This window comes from Neofelis nebulosa, chromosome X (assembly GCF_028018385.1).
Source record: "Neofelis nebulosa isolate mNeoNeb1 chromosome X, mNeoNeb1.pri, whole genome shotgun sequence".
In the NCBI taxonomy this organism is placed as follows: Eukaryota; Metazoa; Chordata; class Mammalia; order Carnivora; family Felidae; genus Neofelis; species Neofelis nebulosa.
In genome coordinates this window covers 107812339-107837591 of record NC_080800.1, presented here as the reverse complement: position 1 = coordinate 107837591, position 25253 = coordinate 107812339, and the positions used below count along the sequence as shown (strand labels likewise).

At 39.1% G+C, this 25253-nt stretch overlaps 1 protein-coding gene across 11 annotated transcripts in view; it reads left to right on the top strand.

Moving 5' to 3' along the window:
• Positions 1-25253, top strand: part of ENOX2 (ecto-NOX disulfide-thiol exchanger 2) — a 262257-nt gene that overhangs the window by 195068 nt on the left and 41936 nt on the right. For 9 of the 11 annotated variants that reach the window (XM_058712519.1, XM_058712518.1, XM_058712514.1 and 6 more), the window contains 3 exons: positions 2899-3033; positions 16016-16171; positions 23297-23503. In XM_058712519.1, coding sequence (XP_058568502.1) covers positions 2937-3033; positions 16016-16171; positions 23297-23503 — 460 coding nt within the window. In that variant the 5' untranslated portion in view covers positions 2899-2936. Of the gene's footprint in view, positions 1-2898; positions 3034-12166; positions 12229-16015; positions 16172-23296; positions 23504-25253 lie in introns of those variants that run through there. The other 2 variants (XM_058712517.1, XM_058712511.1) reach the window with 2 other exon arrangements.

Sequence of the window (25253 nt, the reverse complement as noted above, 5' to 3'; positions counted from 1 at the left end):
TGACCTTTAAAAGTCTTTCATCTATTAAATGGAAATGTAAATAGTCCCTTTCACAAGGTTATTTTGAAAGTTAAATGAAAATAATGTGTGCCAAGTGCTTTACCTAGCATGTGGTAAGTGTTCAATAATTAGTGGTAGTAATGGATGGAGGTGGTGAGAGTAGCGATAATAGTAATAATCATTGCCACCATCATTGGTCTCTTCAATTATATTGTATAACCTTTGAAGGCAAGGACTACATATCCTATCTGATTATTCTCTCGTGTCCCCCTAATTTCCAAAATACTCAATTGGCTAATTTGATATTTGCTGATTGTATGTCCATCTCTATTCAATGTTAACTGCCTCAAAGAAATGAAATTACATCAAAAATAGAATTTTTCATTTTTTTTGCACCATGGAAGCTGTTGGATGGTTTTTCTTAGTTTGCATGCATGAGTAGTTTGGATGGAAGCTGACGAAGTAATCATATGCAACTAGACTATGAGAAGAATAGGAAACCTCTTAGTCATCCCAAGCTCCTGTGGTATATGTGCTTGAAAAAAACCCAGAAAACTACAAAACCCTGATGAATGAAATAAAAGAAGAATTAAATAAATGAAGAGATATTTCATGTCCATGGATAGGAAGACTCAATATTTTCAAGATGTCAGTTCTTCCTAACTTGACTTAATGCAATCCCAATCAAAGTCCAAGCAAGTTATTTTGTGGTTATCAACAAACAGATTCTAAAATTTATATGGAGAGGCAAAAGGCTCAGAATATCCAAAATATGTTGAACAAGAACAGAGTTGGAAGCCTGATGCTACCCAACTTCAAGATTTACTATAAAGCTACAGCAATCAAGCCAGTGTGATATTGGTAAAATAATAGACAAATAGATCAGTGGAGTAGAATAGAGAACCCGGAAATAGACCCCACAAATAGAGTTAACTGATCTTTGACAAAGGAGTAAATGCAATACAATTGAGGAAAGACAGTCTCTTCAACAAATGTGCTAGAACAGCTGGAAATCCTCATGCAAAAAAAATCTAAACACAGATCTTATACCCATCACAAAAATTAACTCAAAATGGATTATAGACCTAAATGTGAAATGCAAAACTATAAAACTGCTAGAAAATAACATGAGAGAAAACCTAAAGGACCTTGGATATGGTGACGACTTTTTTTTTAATGTTTATTTCTTTTTGAGAGAGAGCGAGAGAGAGAGAGCACACACACAGGAGGGACAGAGAAAGCGCATGTGTGTGAGTGCGCACATGAGAGACAGGCAGGAGGGATCCAAAGTGGGTGCTGCACTGACAGCAGAAAGCCAAATGTGGGGCTTGAACCCACAAACTGTGAGATCTTGACCTGAGCCAAAGTCAGATGCTTAACCAGCTGAGCCACCTAGGCACCCCAGTGATGACTTTTTAGTACACCAAAGGCATGATCCATGAAAGAAATTATTGAAAAGCTGGACTTAACTAAAATTAAGATCTTATGTTCTGCAAAAGGCAATGTAAAGATAATGAGAATATAAGCCACAAACTGGGAGAAAATATCTGCAATATACACATCTGGTAAAGGACTATTATCTAAAATATACAAAAAACATTTAAAACACAACAAGAAAACAAACAGCCCAATTTAAAATCGGGTCAAAAACTTTAATAGACAACTCACTAAAGAACATATACAGATGGCAAATAAATATATGAAAAGATGGTCCGTATTATGTAACAGGAAAATGCAAATTAAAACAGCAAAGAAATACCACTATACACCTATTAGAATGGCCAGAATCCAGAACACTGACATCACTAAATACTAGTGATGATATAGAGCAACAGAACTCTCATTCACTGCCAGTGGGAAGGCAAAATGGTTTGGCCACTTTAGAAGATAGGTTGACAGTTTCTTACAAAAGTAAATATGCTCTTACTATACAATTCAGTGATTGTGCTGCTTGGCATTTCCCCAAAGGAGTTGAAAACTTATGTTCACACAAAAATGTGCACATGAATGTTTATAGCAGTTTTATTCATAATTGTCAAAACTTGGAAACAACTACAATGTTCTTCAGTAGGTGAATGGATAATCTGTGATACATCCCTATGATGGAATATTATGCAGCATTCTATTATGATAGAAATGAGCTATCAGGCCATGAAAAGACATGGAGGAAACTTAAATGCATACTACTGAGAAAAGCCAATCTGAAAAGGCTGCATGTTGTATGATTCCAACTATGTGACATTATAGAAAAGGCAAAACTATGGAGATGGAATAAGATCAGTAATTGCCAGGGGTTGGGGTGTAGGGAGGGATGATATAAGCAGAGCACAGAGAATTTTCAGGGCAGTGAAAATATTCTGTGTGATACCACAAGGATGTATACATGTTATTATACATTTTTCCAAACGCATAGAATGTACAACAGCAAGAGTGAACCCTAATTTAAACTATGACTTTTAGGTGATTATGATGCATCTTTGTAACAAATGTACCACTCTGGCGGGGGATGTTGATAATGGGGGAGGCTATGCATGTGTGCGCGTAGAGGTTATAAATGAAATCGCTGTACCTTCTCTGTAATTTTTCTGTGAACATAAAATTGTTCTAAAAAATAAAGGCTTCATAAAAAAAAACAAGAGAAAAGGAAGGAACAGAGGGAGTAGAAAGAGAAAGAAAGAAACACACTAAAATACCATCTGGTAAACTTCTTTCAAATTCTATGACTTCCTTTTGGTTCACGCTGTATTGTTTTAACCCTTGTAAAGAGCTGGAATTAAGGCTCTATCTACTACTTGTCCATCAGTCTGTTTCTGTAAAGTGTTTGCCAGTTTATGTTAGGCAAACTACATACTGAAACCTTAATACAACAAATTATTTTGCTTGTCATTTTTTTTTTAGCTGATAGTAGTAGAACTCTGAATGTGGATTCCACTGCAATGACGCTACCTATGTCTGATCCAACTGCATGGGCCACAGCAATGAATAATCTTGGAATGGCACCACTGGGAATCGCTGGACAACCAATTTTGCCTGGTATGCTATTTTTAATCACGTCACAAGTGTTTCTTTTTATTGACCATGTGGTAATAAATATAACAGTATGACACAACTTATTTTGAAGTTGACATTTACCAGACTCTGCCTAGAGTGTGCATTTTTGTAATATGAGCTTTATAAGCAGGGTGGCCAGTAGTTACTAGTATACTCCTTATTGCACTATGGACTAGGGATATAGCTGATACAGGATATGGGCATTAATATTTAAACAGGTTGTCGAAATAAAAGGCAACAGAATTTGGCAAGGAATTATAAAGTTTATCTAATTTTATAGATTTAGAGGAGACAAATAAACGTGGAGTGGAAATGAGAATTGACTTAGACACCTCAAAAATCTTAGATTCCTAAACTGGGGAAGAAGAGATGGTAGGGAACATTCCAAAGTGGTTCACATTGAATAACTGTTCATATTTTTTTTAACAAAGTAACCAGTAAGAGAATGGTCATGTTGTACTTACTCCATCTCCACTAAAGATAAAATCAGAAGAAAAATGCCGCAGCCTCTGAAGGGTTTGGTTTAAACACAAAAAAAGCTTCTATACTGTCAGAGCTATTAACCGTTAAAATGGATTTGTGAAGACATTAGGGAATTGCCATCTATGGAAGCCTGGAGTGCTTTTAAAATAGCCTAAATATTAGTCTTCCCAGGTTCATCTAATTGTGATCCTACTTTTAAAAGAATGGCAGGACCAGGCCCATCAAGTACCTTGCTATTCAAAGTATAATCTGCATAACCTGGGAGCTATTAAGAATTGCCAAATCTTAGGCACTAGCCCAGAGCTACTGAATCAGAAGCTGCATTTTAACGTGATCCCCAGGTTATTCACAAACACAGTAGAGAAACGGATCTAGAGTAATGCCACTTTGTTGTGCCATTTGTCTATATAGTTAGTGACCTCCACCCCTCCCCCCAAAATAATTTCACAGTTCCAATTCAGATTTTGAATCCTTATAAGGTATAATGGGGGCATGCAAGTGTAGGCAACAATACTTTATAATCTTAATAATTAAGAAATGTGATTACATAGAAAACTAGGAAACAAGCTTAAAAGCAGCCAAATATAAAGGAAAAATATGTAAATGAGAAATGGGTGGAGAATGAAGGCGCTTGGATTATGTATGTGGCAGAGGCAATGAACTGTCCCACCAAACTATAATTTATGCCTTGGACTATAGTTGACTAGACTGCATCCTACTCCATTAGACCAACCATGATTGAAATGAGCAACCAGGGATCCTTTTAGGGTGAATGATTGGACCATAGATCTCCTTGGGTTTTGAATGACTAGTGGGGCCAATCTGGAATCAGCAGGTGTTATGACAGGAGCCACTATTGCATCATGGTTAAACATCAGACTCTGGAGTCAATCTGCCTGACTTCCAAACCTGTTTCTTTCACTACTTTATTTTGAGTAGTTAAATATCTTCTATGAAACTCTGTTTCCTCATTCATAAAATCAGACTAATAATACTTAACCCCTTAGGATTTTTGTGACAATTAAATTGTCACAAATGCACGATGCCTGCCTTAGCACAGTGCCTGGCACATAGTGCTCAAACGTGTTAGCTATTAAAATATTTTTAAAATCATTATTAATATACTTTTTATACATATTTCTAAAGGATGTAATGGGTCTTTTAAATTTAGTTCTTCCTCATTATTTCATTGTAATAGCATTTAAACTAAAATATTATGTATTATTTTATAGCTCCATTTGGAGTGGTCCTGAGTCACAATCTCTTACAGTCTAGAGAAGCTAAACAATCTGATTTGCCTTAAACATTACCAGTTCATGGAAATCTGATCTGTATGGGTATATGTCTCAGGGAAAAATCTTGAGGCCAGATCTGCACTGATGCAATATGTTAGTTATGTTGGATTATTTGTAAATTACAATGTCTAAACATAAATCTATGTTCACATGGTAATCTTCAGCATTTAGTCACCCATCTGCAATGTGGAGCAAGAAAGGCTTAGCATTGAGAGTAAAAAAATCATCCAAGGCATCACTATAGGCCCAAAGCTTATTGCTGGGGTCAATAACAGGCCTAAAAATTTGGGTAGTTTTCTTCACAGGAGCTCAAAGGGCTATTCCTGGAGAGAGTATCTTGTTTACTATGTAACAACATAGGCCTCAAAGACAGACTGTTTGGGTTTGGATCATTGCTCTGCTACTTGCTAGCTATGTGACCTCACACAAGTTACTTGACCTATCTGTACCTCAGTTCCCTCATCTGTAAAATGAGGATAACTCTAGTATCTACCTCATAGGATTGCTGTGAAGATTAAATAATATGCTTAGCCCAATGTTTGGCATGTAATAAGCACTCAGTAAAAGTTAACTGCCATCATTATTACTATTAGTAGTGCTATATGCTCTTTAAGATAAAGGAAATACTAACATCCTTCCTTCAAATGGCTGCTAAGCTACCACTTAAATTGAAAGTATTTGAGTTCAATGCCGCCACCATCAGCTCTAATGAGTGTTCCTCACATCCACCTCCAGCCAGACATTTGAAACCTTACAAGTGATTTTCATTTCTACTTCTAGCCCTCTTTGCCTGCATCTTATTTTCTTAAGCACTATGAAGAAATAGATTCTCAGGGTCCCCTTCAACTTCGTGTTTCAGTAAATTTTTAGCTATGCTTTAGGGAAAGTTACTTGACTTTGGAAACCAGATCTTAGAAATATTGATATTTAGTTTAGTAGTGCTCTTTTTGTCTTAAAAGTACCTTGAGCAATAGTGTTGGGCTGAGACATACGAAGCTATCTGTAAAATTACTTGAGTTTCGTGTCAACTAATTTTTCCCTTCTGTGTATTATTTTAGGAAGGCAGTTTAACCATTGAGATTAGAACACAGGTTCAGGATCCCGACTGCCTAGGTTCAAATAAATCCCTGCTCTACCATTAAGTAGCTATGTAAACATTGGCAAGTTACTTAACCTCTCTAGGCCTCAGTTTCCTCATCTGTAAAACACAGATAATAATAGCATCTATGACATGGGGTTGTTGTGAAGATTAATGAGTTAATACATTAAAGTCTTAGAATGATTCCTGCTTCACAGTAGTCTCTCAATGAACTTAACTCGTATTACTGTTTTGAGTTCACATCTGACATATCCTCACAAAAAGTTGAATTATGGCTCATTTGTATTCTTAGCAACAGTGAAGGGTAATGAATGCAGAAGCAAAATTTTCCCTGGGAGAAGTGCTGGACAATAGCAGGTGAAGGGAACAGTACCTGCTAGTGCTGATGACTGCTCCTTGTAAATCTCATGGTGTATCCACAGAAATGGAAGGTTGACACCACAATCCAATGCTGCCTACCCTTCTTCTTGCCTAGATTTTGGGAACAGAATGCCTGTTATTTTTATTATGTAACATTTTAACTGAATGGGCTAAAACATCCCCCAATCCTGTATCCTCCCTGCCTCAAGATTCCTTGAAATGTAAATGGCAGCCAATGAGCCACATGGAACTGTTCCCTGAGATCACTCACTGATGGCTCAGTAATTCAGCTACTTTTCTGCCCCTTATGAGGTTTCCTACTGAGCTTTTTGTCCAGTCTGAACTGTTCCTACTGAACTTTTTTTTTTGTCCAGTCTCATCTGGTCTGTAACAATAGAAAAGGCTTTTGGCATTGATGAAAAACAAATGATACATAAGCTGCCTTGATTTCCCCTAGAGAACTCAAATCCATACTGTCATGGAAGCTGAGTCTCTTGACACATACTTGTCATCAGGGTAGTGTCATTATATTCATTGAGTGGGGAGCAGAGAGGCCATCTCTGGGGTTTGGTTTGGAGCTCCCTTTCATCTAACATGGTGTTTTGTACAGCTGCTGTTCAATAAAGTTAATCCACAATGATGGCAAATTAGGAGGTCTCCTCTGTCTGGCAGCTGTCTTTCCTGCTAGAGTATTTGCTTTTCCAAGCTGGTCAAATACGACTAATGTTAGTTTTCAAAGAGAGGGACCAAGAAGGGTCAGACCTTCTGTTTAAGGAGCATTGTTCTGCCCATGATACCAGATGAATCCAAAGATGGATCAATTTAGGGGTACTCATTGAATAGCTCCTTTATTTTACTTTATTTTCCCCTCAATTAAAATATTCTTAGCATCCAAATATAGACCCTGTGAAGTCCCAAAGGAGAAGAGTCTCTCATTATGGTGTCTCCACTTTATTGACTATACTACCTCCATAATAGGAGATGTTGGAAAATAGGGACTTATGGACTTTATTTTGTCATTTTTAAGAAGGCAGTTCTCACCGGACCCAGGGGGCCAATTCTGATGGGAGCAGGAAGAATGAGGATGTGTGACACATGATAGGCCACTGCTCTACAAGCTCCTCAAGGAGAGACAAACGTGTTTCTATTATTTTTAATATCTCCCACAAATAGAATATGGCTTCAGTGGCAGATAAGTTTGAAATCCTGGGAAAAGAGAGCACTGTTCATCAGCATGGTGGACACTTTACTGAAAACCAATGATATGTAAAACACGATACCAAATAGAATTAATGCCTCCATAAAAGAAGCTTGAAGCCTACCCAGTGACGGTACTCTCAAAACTCCCCATGGAAACTATTACAAAGAATGGCCAAATGAGATCGTTTGTTCATTCATTCATACAAGAAATATTTACTGAGGCCTGCTGTACACAGAGTACTGTGAGAAACCCTGGGGATAAAGCAATGAACAAAAAAGACAAGATTCTTGCCCTCTTACTGGGTTCAGTACTTTGAGAACCTCCATATTTTCTCCCTAATACATCTCACATATGAGATGCCTCTTGAATGATAACATATCAGAGGCTTCCTACCCATTTTGTTCCTTTGTGCTTTTATTCATCCATCCATTCATTAAAAGCATATTGAGCTAGGGTTAGGGTCACGGGGTATCCAAAATGGGTATAGTTCAATCCTTGCCTTCAAGCTCAGAGTCCACTAGCAGAGGCAAAGTCAATATCACTACACTACAATGTAGCAAATGTCTCAGTAGAAACATATAGAAAAGTACTATTTTAGCTAGGGTGGGATGAGAAGGAGTGCTAGGTAGATGGTAGTGGTCTGGGAAGGTTCACAGAAGTGGTAATATTTTACCTCAGTATGCAGAGATATATGAGAATATATCAGGTGAAAAAAAGGGCTAAGAATGATCCAGGAAGAGGAAATGATGCATCAATTACTGGAATGTATACTAGAGTATATGGCATGGGGACAATGGTTAAATATTGAGTAGAATTACATCATCCCATTCCACAAAGTTTGAGGCAGCATATGAGAAAGGTTATAATAAAAGAGAAAAATTACAAGCAAAATAAACCAGCTTCTAGGAAAATATAAATGAAGGTCAAAGGTGAAGACCAGGGGGCACCTGGGTGGTTCAGTCAGTTAAGCCTCTGACTCTTGACCTCAACTGAGGTCATGATCTCTAGTTGGGCTCTGTGCTATCAGCACAGAGCCTACGTAGGATTCTCTCTCTCCTCTCTCTCTGCCCCTCTTCCACTCCCTCTCTCTCTCTCTCCCCCTCTCTCCCTGTTTCTCAAAATAAATAAATATACATTTTTAAGTGACGATCAGGTAGGGAGGTTAATTAGAATTCAGATGTGTAGGTCATAGGATCCTACCCAATTTCTAAAGTTGAGCTGTACCCGTGACCAGATAGCCAAAACAAAAAGGGAAACATGATCAGTTATGTAATTTGCATTTTCCATGAAGAAAAAATATACCAAACCTCAGAGAAGTCAAACTTTTCATGGCCCTTCACAATTTTGTGTGTGTATTTGACATTTTAGCTCTGAAAGAATTTTTTCATAGGGAGCTTCTTATAGGGATGTACACTAAGTAAGGTAGTTGAGTAATTTCTGAAGCCCAAGCACAGTTGTGTAGCCCAGGACTAGTCAATATTATTTTCCCTGATTTGCTGCAAAATATAAAAACTAAAAATATAGTGATTTTTATATGAAACTAAATTTGCTTAGTTGAAATGACTGTTCTTTATTCTGAGATTATAGACTTTCTACATTGTCTGGTTTAAAATATTCTGTCTTTTATGAACTGTGTGCATGGTATATTGGCTAGTTTCTGTTATTTTTTCCCATGTCTTGTTTTGGCAAATTAAGAGGAAGATAATATACGTACATATGTAATTATTTTTATTCCTCTCTAAACTCTAGAAATCTTGGAACCACAGATGTAGAGTGAAATGTCCTCAGTAATGCCCCTCCAAAGGTGTTCACAGCCTCCCATGATGAAAGTCAAGGTCATGATCCTTAATCTGTCAAATGTTCTAACAAAGGAAGAACACAGTATAAATAAATGGGAAGGAATAGGGGGAAGCTGGGCTAGAAAGGTAGATATTTGCAAAAATTTATACTAAAGAAATAAAGCTTCATTTGTATAAATTTGAAATCAAAGTTGAGATTTACTGGGAGAGTCTTTGTGAACTCTAATTATGCCATATAATCTACCCAAGCTTAGTTTGCTACCTTATTTGCCATTGTACACAAACCAAGCCCTGCCTCAACTTTCCAGCTGGCCTGAAGTAAGGGTTTAGATGATGTTTTGGAGAAGCAGGCAGATGTTAGTAGAATTTGAGAGTCATTATGCAAAAATTTGGAAACTAGTGCTCTATTTCCAAGAGGGCTACTGATAACTGCAGGATCATCTGTCAGCATAGCCAGGCTGTCCTTAGAAATATATGTTCTCTCTTAAGATTGACTGCTTGAAAAGTCTTTGTGAGAATTTGCATGGCAAAGAGGCAGTCAGAACTGTAGTGGGTTAAAATTTCATAATACCCAGGCAAAATTCTTATTTTCCAATGAATTTTATAGGAACTCTAAACAAATAGCAATAATGTCCCAGAAATGTATACCTGAGTTGGAATCAATTTTCTGTAAAATACCTTAATTATATTTAGATCTCATTTGGAACACTTATTTTAGACTAATCTATGGTTGCATTTCAGTGGTTTTATTGTGAGTGCCAACTACCTCCTGGTGCTCAAAGAGTCTCTGGAACACCTAACAAAATGGAAATGCCTTTATGGGCCTGGAGGGGCTCTTGGATGGCAAGAAGTCACTAAGTGCAGGCAGAGCCTTTCTGACGATATGAAGGGGCTTCCAGCTAGCCAGAACCAGGTCCAGTGCTAAAAAGGCAAGACCAACAGTAAATGTGCCACCTCCTACCTTTGCCCACTTCCAGTTCATACACTGCCACAATTTTAACTTCATCTGTGAGTCAAAGTTGGGACAATGGATTTTAAAGAGGCCTCTAAATTAACTATTAGTGTGGCAATATGTGTATCAAACACCTGAACAGGAAGTTCTAAGTGTAGAGATAAGCAACCAGATGGTAGCCTTTTGGAGAGAAACATTTGAAGGCCTGCTACAGGTTGGGTAGGTAGAGATAGAGCTTAATCTGACAGGGAGTATCTCTTTTTTCCAGTGGACCCATGGACTTTGTGGGAAGCAATATAGATGAATGATTGAGAATGTGGTTAGTAAAAGCCACCTACTGTATGGCCATACAGTGTTAATTCTGTGAGCTTCAATTTCCTCATCTGTAAAATAGGGAGTAGTATATGGTCCATTCCTTAGGATTGTGAAAATTAAATGAGATGATATGTATAAAACCTGAAAATCCATACACACTCAATTAATGGTTAATAGTATTATGGACACCATCCCTGTCCCCCGCTACAAAAGTGGAGTTTCCATTTTATCGGAAGAAAACCAGTGTGATCCATCCTGCCAGAAAATATCAAGAATTGAACCATAAAATTGGTGAGTATGGCAACTTTGTCAGGCATCAAAAATGGGCAACCTCTAAGGTTTCTAGTGCTTTGTAGACATCTGTAGTCTTAGTCCATCTAGTAGAGTATCAGTCACCTGGCATTGTTTCAATGGGCCGTGTAGTACAATGACCACAAGTGCTCAAGATGGTGGCTCTGGGACCTTGCAGGATCCCACAGCACCATTGCAATAATCTGAGAAAAAATCATGGTCAGTCTAGTTTGGGTACTTAGTGTACTTTCTATTCCCATTCTTTGGAAATAGCCAACTCTATTAACTAACTAATCACACCCCAGTCCCTAGGCATGCTGCATATTCTGTCTATTGCTGTATGACAAACTACTTTATAACTTAGTAGCTTAAAAAGCAATCATTTTATTCTATTTTAAGATTTTCTGGGTGAAGAATTTGGGCAGGACTCTTATGAGCAATTCTTCTATGCCATATGGTATCAACTGGGATGCCTCAGCTGTGGTAGTCTAGTCTGGAGATTCCAGGACAACTTTATTCATATGCATGGCATTTTGGCAGGGACAGCTTAAAACACTGGGCTCAGCTGGATCTCTCTCCTTCCATTTACTCTAAGGCCCTCTCCACATGTCTCTCTACCACAGTAGTCCGACACGTTACATGGTGTCTTGAAGGTCCCATAGCATGCAATCCCAGAAACAAGAGGTGGGAATGGTGTCTCTCTCAAGGCCTGAGCCTGAAAACAGGCACAACTTCTCTTATGTCAAAGAAGTGTGGAACCCATCCAGATTCAAATGGGGGTGGGGGACATAGATTTTACCTCTTGGTGAGAGGGGTGTCAAAGAATTTGTGTCCCCCTTTAATCTGTCACACTGGGAAAAAATAACTGTATGGAAGTACTTAGTTGTTCATTTGCCATGTTTTTCATCATACCAGTTTCACCTTATACCTATAATTAAGTTAATTCATTAAAACAATTGCCACACTGCATTGAGAGGCAGTGTAGTGGTTAAGAGTATTAATAGTTAGACCAACCTGGATTTGAATCCTAGTTCTGCTTCTTACTGGCTGTATAATCTTGGGCAAGTAACTCAACACTCTGAGGCCTAATTTCTTTATAAAATGAAGGATAATAATAGTAGCTAGGTCACAGTCTTCTTGGAATGTGATTATATAAAATGCTTAACACAGTGCCTAGCACATTGTAAGCATCCGGTAAACAATTTGGCTGTTTATAATAATTGGTGACACATAAGTGTAACTGCTTGGATGTTTCCAAACTAGACTATGAGGCCGAGGATTTTGTCTTACTCGTTCCTTAAATCCCAACTCCTGGCACAGGGCCTGGCATCAGACTATTGAATGGATGGACATATGGATGACTGGATGGCAGTGCAGAAATGGTATGTGCCTGCAATGTAACCCCCTGGCTCAAATGTATAAAGAGAATGGAAGATAATTGTACTGCCAGGTAACTACTCTAGGTAGAATGAACACAAGTTGCTAGGGGGCAGGAAAGCTTAAGGCCACACTGAAATATTACTTGAAATCACATAGTAGAGTTGCAACTCAGAGGAGCAAGCTGGCCCAACTGACACACAGCACTTATGGCATTTCCAGTTAAGCTGGGACTTTGGGAAGTTCATGAATCAGAAGATGAATGCAAACCAACATTTATGACACTTCCAGGCATGGCAATACCAAGTCAGAAAGGCTGCAGGGAAAAGGTACTGGAAGGAGAGATATAAAAGCAAAACAGAACAGGGCATTTATTATAGGAAGGACTTTGGAGGAATACGTTGGCCTTTTCCATAGCCCTTGTATAAAATGATTTCAGATCTCCTTCAGAAGTTTGAATTCCTAACATAAATATTAATACTATGTAATTATAGGTGTAGTCCTCAAGCCAGGCTTGAAGGCTCAAAGAGGGAGATAATTTCTCTGGCGTCCTATTCCCAATGTGTTTTAAATTGTTGGACTTCTTTGATATTTCAGGTTCTGCAATACTTGTATAAGTCCCATGACTTCAAATGGTTATTTTCTTGGTTGGCATCAGAAATTTACATCGACTTGGGTGCTTAATGGTTGAAGATAAACAAAAGAAATAATCAATGTGTTAGGAGCCTTTGAAATGTCATGTGCAACCTGCCCTCTAGCAAGCCCTGCTAGGCAGTGTAGCCTATGGAGCTCTTGTCATATTGAACGCAAGAAAGAAAGGGAGTGTATCTACTCTTTGCTTTAGCCATATGTCATGAATACATCTGCTTTTAAATGAATTTCATAAAATATTAATGTAATCATACCAAACAGAGTGGTGAGTACCTCAGTCAGGAGTTATATTTATCTTGTGTATTTGTTTTTTGTTTGTCTCCATTTGTTAGTAGACAGTACATGGAGACGGGCATTTCTTTCTCAGCCGAAGTGGCAGGACTTGCTTAATGAACTGATGTTTCTGTAATCTGTGGTAAGGCAGAGTTGTGAGTGACAGAGCTGTATGAATAACAATGAGGAGGCAGGCAGAACAATAAAAGGAAGACAAACATTTCAGTTGGAGAGGAAAAATAGATGGAATTGTTTAGTTGGCACACAATCTAATCTGATCTTTTCCTACGGAAAATTAACAGTTTGTAAATGGGTGAGATAATGTTAACAATTTTTCCAAAATAATAAACACAAGAAATCAAATTTTCCAAAGACGTAAATGGTATTTTTAACCACAGTGCTCCTATTCTTCAGTGTGGGAACATAGGGCATCAGGGGCCTAAGTCCTCCAAGATGGAAAGGAAGACCTGGACCCCCTGCCCCCACCTGATAGAGCCTGACATATAAAAACCTATCAGGAATGCTTGTGGAATGTGGGAATGAATGCCCAAAACAGTGAATTTATTGTTGTGTGTATGCATGTTTTGAATGGAAGGAAGGAAACTTACCTATCAGCACTACCACTTATCATGCCATGGGTTTTCGTATCTGTTCTGTCCTTTCATCCTTTGAGCTAAATGTCATCATTTATCCCCACTTTTATCAAAAACAAAATGGTGGTACACAGATATTAAGAAACCTTCCACTACTATGTGGAGAAAAGTAGAGATATGAGGGCCACAAGGAGGAAGGCAGGGAGAGAGAGAGAGAGAGAGAGAGAGAGAGAGAGAGAGAGAGCATGAGAGAGAGTGCATGTGCTCACATGCATGTGTAAAAGTGCATGTTGGGTGAGATTGCACGTGAAGGCTAAAAGTAAATTTGTTTTCAGAAAAATAAATTTTCCTCTAATTTCTTGGAAATTTCTTAGAAGACATTTTTTTCTTCCCAAACATATCCGGGGTCTTGATATTTCAGCATGACAGGCATGTGGGAAGATGGCGAATGCTCTAGCTCTTGTGGACTGGCTGTGCACATGTGCTACCACCTGCCTATCTGCCCAGTCATGAGACTCACCCCTACTGGACCTATTGTACCTGAAGTTCCACTTCTATAGGGACCACACATTCTTCCCACCGTTTAGATCCATCCCCTTCAACATCTTGGAGAACCACCCAGGGAATTCTGAGCTCCTTGAGGATGTGCTTATAAGGATTGCCCCCTCGTGTTTTTGTGGTGAGCAGAGTGAAGTTTTGGGGGTTCAGGTACACTACTGCTACTGCAACAGCCCCTACATTATCACAACTCCTTATGCAATACTTACTTTGCTTGCAGCCCGCTGTGCATTCTGTAGCAGAGGACAGGGCTGAGAGGTAGAGAATAAGGAAGTATAATGGATTTCCTTCTCTCAGAGAACTTGCATTTTGTTATAGAGACAAAATTTAAACAAAATCAGTACCACCCATAGACCCAAGCAAGTGGGAACTTTGCCCTAAGCCTGCATCTCAGCGGACCTCCTGCTTTGAAATGCCTGCCTTGATGTTTTTTAAGGCCCCCCACCCAGTGCTAAGGTAGGTAGTGTGATCAGGGTAGGTGCCCTGAGTCCAGAACAGGTCATATATAGGTTCTAATCTCAAGGAGCACCTTTCTTGCAATTTTTAAAATTCCTCTTCATTGTCTGGGACTGACCAGTGCCTGCAGTGTTGTCTAAGCAAAGAGTCCCAATCTCAGCCTGAACCTGTGTGGACCCCAGTCATCATTTCTCCTCTTTGGGGCATTCTCTAATCCTCTACTCTACATGTGGAGTCAACCATATTCTCCAAGAAGCTTCAGAACTCAGGCCTATGGAGTCCTCCCAGACTCTGTTCCAGGAAGGTAGCCTGGCAAGTAAATCACTCCAGCTACCTGGTGTGGTATTTCTTTCATGGTATCACATGAGAATGTGCCAGCGAAATAGTGTTGATGTTGATTTGGGGTGAATTGAATTGTTTATATAGATGAGCCCCACAGAAAAGTATTTGTTTGAGGGCCCCTACACATCCTAGAAGCATCCCTGAATAAAACAAAAGATGATGCAAAATAAAATAAAATTCGGTAGAAACAAGTGTAGAACAATTTTTCAACACAGAGTTGAGAATGAACCAGAATTATCTGGAAAAAGTTCTTCAGGGAAGGTGAGACTTAAGGCCAGCCTTAAGTATGGGGAGAATTGGGAGAGAGTCTAGTGATTCCAAGAAGGGAGAACAATGTGAACAAAAGCAAGGAGAATAGTTATTCATTGAATATTTTTGTGCTATACATTATGCTAAGCACATTGCATTCATCGTTTTGCTTATTCGTCACAGTTCCCTATAAGGTAGGTGTTTGCAGATGATGAAATGGGGGTTCAAAAAATTCATCCTGCTAAGCAAACAATAGAAGTAGGTCCCAGGTCTGCCTGATCCCCAAAATTGTATGCTCTTAATACCATGCTATACTGCAAAAAGACAAGGGATAGTAGGGAGCCTTGTCTGTATGGAGCAGTGAATGTGTGTTGAGAACTAGTAAAGGCAAGATCAACAGAAAAGGCACATAGTATGAAAGGCCTTGGATGTCAAAAATGATATATAGAGACAAATAGACTGGTCAAGCAAAAACAAAGATCCCTATCCCAAAAGGAAAATGCACCAGTAGAATATAATATTTAAGACCTAATGCTAATACCATGTTTTCTTAAATATTTTGCCTTCGTCTTAGAAAGTCCCTTGGCTTGAAATGTATAAGGTAACATTCTGCCTCCACTTGGCCTTGCCTGGTGTCATTTATTGTTCTCTCTTTCCTCTCCTTTTTTAGACTTTGATCCTGCTCTTGGAATGATGACTGGAATTCCACCAATCACTCCAATGATGCCTGGCTTGGGAATAGTACCTCCTCCAATTCCACCAGATATGCCAGTAGTAAAAGAGATCATACACTGTAAAAGCTGCACACTTTTCCCTCCAAATCCAAGTAATATTCTGCTTTTTCTCCACACAAGTCATAATGTTTTGGTGTCTAGGAACACTTTCTTCTTTTTCAAAAAAAATACCCTAGGGCTTCATAGATGTATATACAGAAGCTTCACCTAGAAAACAGAAGACAGGAAAATTTTCTCTTATTAGGCAAGGTTGAATTTTATGCATAGAATAGTAGATTTCTGTGTGTTGGTTGCATTACAAATGATAAAACGTGTTTCTGATGCCATCTGGTAAGGAATTCAAGTGTGTTCGTACAGAGACACCTGACACAAATTGTTCAACACTGCCATTTGCAGACTCTCTTTTTCATAACTGGCCTACATGCTGATAATGGCAGTAATAGTGTGTGTCTGAGCCTGCCCGAGGCACATGAGAATACATATTTGGTGCTAAGAATCCTCCATTGCTACTAGCTATTCACACATCACTCAAACTACTGCTATTCAACTGATGGGCTGCAATAGACAGTGGGGTGAGGTTTAACTTGCTACGAGGGTAAAGAGGAATACTGAGACTGAGTCGAACCACTTGCATCCATCTAGTCAATGAAATTCATGTGGAGATGATCTATGGATCTATCTTGGCAGTAATGAATAGGTTTCTCCTTAGACTCTTAAAAATATCTGCTAACATATGTTGGCCATATTTCACTTAAAATATAGCAGCAATAATTGACTCAAACATTTTTCTAGGTCTCTTTGTGGTTTTATTTACTTTAAGTGATCAGACATTATTTCTACACATGACCCAAGCCTCATTAAGGCTTTTTCCACAGTTCTAGTGGTGCTGGGTGACCTACTTAAGGGAGCTGCCACTACAGTGCTAAGATTAAAGCTGTTAAGGGACACATTCTAGGGTTCAGGCCATAGATCAAATGAACTTGCCTTATCACAATAAACATGAACTTTTGACATGTGACTTCAGACAACTATTTCATCTCCTACCTTACACAGGAATTAGTTAATCATGGAATCAGGCCCTGGCAGGGACCCAAATTCTTAGTATAGTCTATTCATAGCTAACAGGACTTTAGAATCAGTAAGGGTTCATTGACCAAATCATCTCATCTCTTTTTGCTAGTGAGAAATGTTCTCAGTGCCTTCTTCAGGTCTTTGAACTTGATTGTCAGCAGGGTACTTCCTTCTAGGCCAATAAGAAATCTAGGAGGCTGCATCTCAGAGGACTGAATTGGGAGAAGAGCTAGTATGTCACAAGAGAATTAGGGAATGCAGAATAAGATGGCCTAGTAGGCCTTATCTGCCAGCTCAAGTGGCCATTCCTGGATTTGTGTTTAGTGCCTAGGTGAATGAATGGCACTGTTGTACCCTGTCTCTTCCTCTTAGTGCCACTGTCCCTACAAATGGGCAATGGACTTTTTTCCCTTTCATCCAGTGTGTTGCTTTTGGATTAGGGAAAGCTATGCGTCACTAATTCTACATTTTTCACTTCAAAAGCCACGAATTTAGGCATGTCCAGTGTTAAAACCTCCTGTTTATGTAAAGGTACAATCCTGCTGGTTTAATCATTCATTTATCACATAATCAGCTTGCCCTAGGCTTTCATTGTCTCAATCAAGTCTAACGTAACAGGATGGCTCATACCTTGTAATGTCTAGGTTGGGTACGAGAGATGACTTTACAGGATATTCAGTCTCTGAATTGCCAAAGAATAACAGATACATTGTGTATAACACATAGACCACATTATTGAGTGGTCTTTAAAGGAATGTAGACATACACAGCTTAAAGAGGCTCTAACTTTTGATTGTCTCTAGGAAAAGAAACAGATAAACATCCCTCAAATACATTTATCTTTCCCACGTACAGTCATGCCTTCTTGAGTCTGAGCTGGAAGAGCCAGAGCGAGAGGGAAGCATTTTACCTTCATGGCTCAATACTTTTTTTCTTCATCTGTGTTAAGAATACTGACAGAGCAATTAGTACCAATAAAGTTGTGGCTTCAGGGAAGGAACCTGGCTTTGGAATTGAATTAAAAACTAACACTCCTGACACAGCTTAAGGTGAACTGGTGTTCTGTTTCCTGTTTAGAACTTGGATTTTGTCAAAAGGGGGCTCAGGTTAATTGTGTGGGGAAAGCACAATGGCTAATGGAGAAGACTCCCTCTGTTCGGTGCTGAAAGCATGGCAAGTGCCGTTTTTGTTCACAGCCCCACACTGTGAAAGTGTGATGGGAAGAGCAGGGATTTGGTACGACTAAGTCACTTACCTTCTCCAGAGCCTACCAGCCTTGTCCGATAAGGCCTTGATTATAAACCCCGGTATTTATGCCTACCTCCGGTATATTCTGCTTCTGTCTCTGGTATATTCTCTTGCACTCAGTGGCCTGTCAACAGTAAGGACCTGTGATCTGGGGACTCTCACAGTCTCTTTATGCACCCATCCAATCTGCTTCTGTCTTGTTGCTTCATTAGACAGTATCTTTACCATCAATTCCTTCCCCCCTCTCCCACCTGACACTTCATCCAGGTGCTTGTCACATATACAGAACCCAGAAGCCCCAAGGTTCCCATTGCCTACAAGTGCCAAGTCCAACTCCTGACTTCAAAATTCACTGCTATGCTTCATGTGACTGTCTTCAATTCATTGTTTCTACTTGCCACGTACCCATCCTTTTAGTCAAGTGCAGCTGCTTCCCAGTATCACACTCCTCTCCAGCCCAACTGCAAGCCTACCTTCTCCTGGAACATTTCCACGTGGAAGATATGGAAATTAAAACAACAGTTAATCATCCATTGCTCTAATGCATTTCCACCTAAATATTGGGTGCTAGGCCCAATGGGTAATTTTTAGCCCTTAAATTACTTTATGTCTCTGCTATTCTTAGTACTAGTAATCCCTTCATCCTTCTTGAAACATTAGGTGATTTGAAGGTGTAATAATGACTAAGACCACTAGAGAGGTTATATAGATCAAGAAAGGATGACAAACAAGCTAAGTGCCCTGAGGAATTCCAACATTTGAAAATGTAAAAGAGAAAGAGGTGTTGGCATTTCTGTATACCCAGTAGCAGCAAAAGTCTTCTTTACTTGCTGTTTCCAGTTCTTTTCCAATTCTCTTTTAAATCTTCATTTATGCTCTTGCCCCACTCCTCTATCAAAATTTCCCTTGTTTAAGAACTCTAGTGACCAGGGGCACCTGGGTGGCTCAGTCCGTTAAGTGTCCGACTCTTAGTTTTCGGCTCAGGTCATGATCTCACAGTTGGTGAAATCGAGCCTGCGTCGTGCTCTGCACTGACAGCGTAGAGCCTGCTTGGGAGCCTCTCTCTGCCCCTCCCCCACTCATGCTATCTCTGTCTCTCTCAAAATAAATAAACTTTAAGAAAAAAGAACACTAGTGACCTAAATCCAGTAGTTATTTCTCAGTTCTCTTCCTAATTGACCTAATAGCCATGTGCAACACAGTTGATTACTCCTTAGTCATTGGTATACTTTCTTTACATGGCTTTCAGGACACCACACTATTGGTTTTCCTCCCACTTCAGCTGATAGAGCTTCTACATGAAGAGGTTGCATTTGGAATCTACTGTCAAGTTAATAGTAAATGAGGAATAAATGGTGGACTATCATCTGCTATCTGTGTACAGGAACATGGGAAAGCACCCAGGAGCCAGAAAAAGAGTGATTTTTTCATTTTACTGTATCAGAACAGGCCAACCTCATTTTGTCTCCTAGGGCTGGGTTCTATTAAGAAAGTTAGAGAAAGTGGGTAAATTGAGAATTAATAAAAATTCACTAGTCTTCTGATTATCTCCAATCAGTTGGAATTACATTAAAATATATCTGACCCCTGCTGATTATCGAGGGGGCCTTCAGTCTTAGGCATCTAATAAAATCAACTCAAACACTTTGCAGTATGTAAATTCTGGCAAACCAGTTGAGTGATCTGTGATGCTCCTTTGAAAAGCAAGATGCAAGTGGTTTATAGGTTCTCCATGTTGTCCCCTGCCTCATTTCTCAAAGATCAGCAGTGACTCTGATCTTAATGCTGATTGCCCCCAACAGAGCTCCCCAGAGTAGGTGCTTAGTTGTAATTAGAATTGCTAGAAGTTCCTCCTTTTCCATTACCAGAGATTAAAGGTTTTTTTATACTCTCAGTTATCTTGAATCATTTTACATGAAGTTTTCTTCTTCTCTGTCCACAGTAGTGATTGGGTATTACAAGAGTTCAACACATTACCTGATTAATAGGTGGACTTTGAATTTGCTCTCCTATGGAGTTATCATTGCTGTGCCCAGATCACTGTATTTCAGTGGGATTAGTAAATCAGGCCCAGACAATAAAGTGCTTTGAGCTGTGAATTAAAGAATAAGTACTGTCTACTAAGGAAGATAGTACAGCCCATTGCCTTGTTTGGTGGCATACACCTAAATCTCAGTGAATGCTATCAAAGAGACTTTCTACATTTACCCAAGGAAAACAAATAAATCCCCAGCATTCTGGACGCTACTTAGTGGCTTTTATGCTTTTTTACTTAGCAGTTACCACAGAATAATCACAGCATCTAAATAGAGTGATGATTTCATCACAGAATTTTTGAATCCTACAAATGTAGTGAGAGGAAAGAGACTTGGTATTTTCTGTGTTATATGTAACTGCAGCAGTAACCAGATATTCCTTAGAGTCTCTCAGTGGACCAAAAGGTAGACCTAACTAAGCAAACTTAAATAATATAAAAAGGTGAACATTTACTTCACAAAAAGATTCTTTACCATCAAATTCCTTAAATAGTAAACTTCAGAAGGATTCTGTAACAGGATTTTAGTCTAAAGCCTTTGATTTGAAAACATGGCTCTAACTGTAGGGGTGCTCTTGAAAATTTTTTACCTATATAGTCAGTGGCTAGATTGTGTTCCATGGTCAAAACCATATGTGTCTTCACAGCTATAGATTCCTCTATTGAGAAGAGTGATTCCTTCCCAAACCAAGCCTTATCGGAAGATTTGGCTAAAACAAGGAACTGGGAGTTTAGAAGGCCAGGTCTTAAGCTGCCATTCTGCCCCAGTCTTGTAGTAGTGCTTTAGAAAGCCCCAGATTGGTAATCAGAAAATCTGGGTTCTATAACAGTATATAATAATAACACTACAATAATGACCAATTGGGAGCCTATCAAGTGCTAGGCATTGTAGCACTTGCAATATAGACAGTAGATTATCAACTATCCTACAAAAATCCTTGTAAGGTAGAGGACAATATCCCAATTTTAAAGATGAAAGAATGAGATACCCAGAAGATATGTAATTTTCAAAAGGTCATACAGTTACTAAGTTAAGGTTTAAATCCAGGTTTACCTGCTCCAAGTTCATATTCCTTCTCTTTCTATCCAATTTGGCGACCTTGAATGAGTCACTCAACCTCACTCAGCTAAGGTTTTTCTTTGTAATATGAGAAGTCTAGACCAAGCCAGTGGTTTTCAATCCTAGCTACTATTAGAGTTGCCTGAGGAGCTTTAAAAAAAATAATAATGCACAGGCTATACCCCAGACTAATTAAATCATTCTTTGGAGTGAACACAGGAATTTTTCGTTTGGTTGACTCCCAAGTTGATTCTAATGTGCTGTTGGAGTTGAGAATCACTGGAACCGTGATGTTAGAATCCTTTCATTTCTTAAAAACTCAGAAGCAGAAGTCTTAAGAGATTCTGGACCTCATTTCCCTTTTTTTTTGGCTAAAAACCACATTATTCCAGTGCCCATGACTAAGACATTTCAGATTCCTGCTCACTAGGTTATCTTCCTTTTCCCTTTAAATTTCTCCTATGGAACAAAAGACCAATACAGCGAGTTTTTGAAATTACAGAATTTTTTTTTATTAACAGAAACTTTATAAGTTCCCTGAATGCCTTTATCCCTTTTATTGACTAAATGGGAAGAGAGCATCATGAGTACCTGATTATTCTGAGCCACACTGATAAGACAGACAGTGGTAGCAAAGTGAGAAAGCTAGAGATGCGCATACCCAAGGAAGCTCCCAAATCATCTGCTTGCCAACTTGGATAAGTGTCAGGTGAAGACCTTGGCCTAATCTACAAGTGAGACTCATTTATTTTTGCATGGGAGCAGTAATCACTAGTTGAGCTCTCCAAATCTTGAGCTAGGAGAATTGTTGTGAAGAGCTGAATGGAAAGAATGGATTACACAAAATAAATCCTTGCAGATAACAAAACCAACACTAAAGAAACCCTTGACCATCATGCTTTGTTTTGTTGGGCTATGAACTGTAGAATTTTGTTTGGAAAATGCTTGGATACATATAAATAGCAACAAGGATCTAGCAGATCCAACAGGCTTTATGTGTAAGATGAGTGAGTAGAAAGCATATTTTTTTTTCGCAGAGGGAGAATCATCTCATTACGTAGGTTTTTAATGACTCTCTATAGCCAAATTTATCTCACTTTAGTTAATGATTTCCCAGATGAGCTTACTTTCTCTGCTGTCTTTCATACTTCCCTCTAAATGCTGCCCAATTGACTCTGGACCTCACCCCTCCAGCAAGGAATTTGAGGAAAGACTTGCTGGTATCAAAAGCAAAAAACCTAAAAAGGATGGTTTATAGTCTAGCTGACTTTGTCAGCCGAACCATTCTGACACTCATAAATATTTTTGTAAATGTTTACCCCATCATTGTCAAATTAATTCTGAAACAATTATTTCAGTAACCATGAACAGAGGGAATTTAGTAACTATCAACTGAATTAAACAACCTTTTTCTCAGGAACCTTGGTTCTGAGAATTCCTGAAAGTAAGAATTTAAAGTGAGTGGGATGTCCCCCCACTAACTGTCTTCTTAGCAAAAACAACTGAAAATTGGGCATAGCTGAGTTGTCACAACACAAGAACAGAATTAAAGAACTCTGGATGGGACAGGCAGATGGGTCTGAGTTTTTATCATTTGGATGTCATGGTCACCAAACCATTGAAGAAAATTATTTTCATGTGCTGTGGAGCAGAGATGAGCACCTTAGAGGCCGCATGCTTCTGGCACTCTTAGGCAAAAGCCTGATGGGGACAGTAGGGCTATCTCTGGGATATGTTAGATTTCTAAAAAGGTCTGTCCCAAGCAAACATTTTAATTTCAAATGCTTTTGCAATTCTGCTTAGATCTTCCACCTCCTGCAACTCGAGAACGCCCACCAGGGTGCAAAACAGTATTTGTGGGTGGCCTGCCTGAAAATGGGACTGAGCAAATCATCGTGGAAGTGTTCGAACAGTGTGGAGAGATCATTGCTATTCGGAAGAGCAAAAAGAACTTTTGTCACATTCGCTTTGCTGAGGAGTACATGGTGGACAAAGCCCTCTATCTCTCTGGTAGGTGTTTAGTCATAAGCAGTGTGCCCACTGGGCACAACGCAGAGATTGGAGATCAGTGCATTTGTGGCAGATAAAATTTGGGCTTAATGGTATCCCCTCTTGCCTTCAGAGATGGAAAATGAATGTTTTCACCCAACTTCTTCCTTTAAAGTTCTTTGATAGTTCTCAATTGTATCCGTTGTCCAAAACTCCTTACTTGTAACATCTGAAGGCCTTGATGATCTGTCTTACTTCTCAGTACCATCCATCTCCCAGTTCTTCCCTCACATACCATGTCCTAAGCACACTAAGCTAATTGTAGTTCTCACAATGTGCCATGGTGTCTTATGTCTTTTCCTCTGACTACAATTACCTTTTCCATCCCACCTCCCATGTATACATTCTCACACCCCAAAGTTCCAGCTCAAGCATAACCTCTTCTGGAAAGCTTTCTCTGACTTCTCTCCCCACTGTGCCCCAGGCTGTTCTGGGCAGCCCCTCCTCAGTGCTTCCTGCTAGCATGACACCTGTAACACCATGCTAGAACTGTCTCTTTCTGTATCTGTCTTCTTGACCAGAGTATGAACTCCTTAAGGGAAGGGACCATGTTTTATTTAACTTCAAATCCCCACTATCTAGCACATAATCTGGCACAAAAGCAAATGCTCAGAAATAGCTATGGAAGTCAGTTTGTTATCAAATATTTATTGACAGCTAGGCAGAATGCTAGGTTGCTAAGGATACAGCAAAGACCAAGATAGACAAACTTCCTGCCATCAGGGATATTACATTCTGGAGATGGTATAATATATATGTAAAAAATAATTAATATCAGGTACCAATAACTGCTATGAAGAAGATAAAAATAGCTAATGTGCCTAGCATTGTTAGGAAAGCAAGTCTTCCCTGTCATTTGAATTGAGATCTGAACAATATGAAGGGGATGGCCATGTGAACATCTGGGAGCTGAGCATTCCAAAATAAGAAAGAGCAAGTTAAAGGCCCTGAGATGAAATGGACTTGGCATGTTTAAGTGAAAGAGACAAGGTTAACATGACTGGAACATTGTAAATGAGAGAGAGGCAGTGAAGGGAAATGAAGTCTGAGAGGTAAGAAATACCAAACCGTGTTGACCCTTATAATCATCTATAGTAATTAGTTTATTATTCTGGATGCAATGCGAAGTCATTGGAGGATTTTAAGTAGTAGAGTGACATAATCTGATATACATTTTAGAAATATCCCTTCTGTTTAAAGGACAGACTGAGGGGCATGGGCAAACGTAGTTACTAGAAGATAAGTCAGCCAACTGTAGCATTAGTCTAACCTAGAAGTGACAGAGTACAGATAGTAAGAACTACTTTGCCTAAAGTCTCTTATTCATGGTAAAAGTTCAAATTTGGGGAGACTGAGGCAAGGCATTACAATTGGAATGATTTGTGTTAAATACTATAAAGTGAAGCCCTTTGCTTTTGGGGTGGTTTCAAGATAAAGTTTCATGGTTGATCCTTTGCTTATTTTGAATTGGTATTGTTCTCTATGAAGCAGTGGGCAAATAAGACTAAAGGCAGAAGACAGGGTAATCTGAAAGGGCATAGAACAATTAACAACTTCCTTGCCTAAGAGTAATTGTTTGGAGGAAATGGGTCCAAGTGCTAGACATTTTTTTTTAATTTTTTTCAACGTTTTTTATTTATTTTTGGGACAGAGAGAGACAGAGCATGAACGGGGGAGGGGCAGAGAGAGAGGGAGACACAGAATCGGAAAC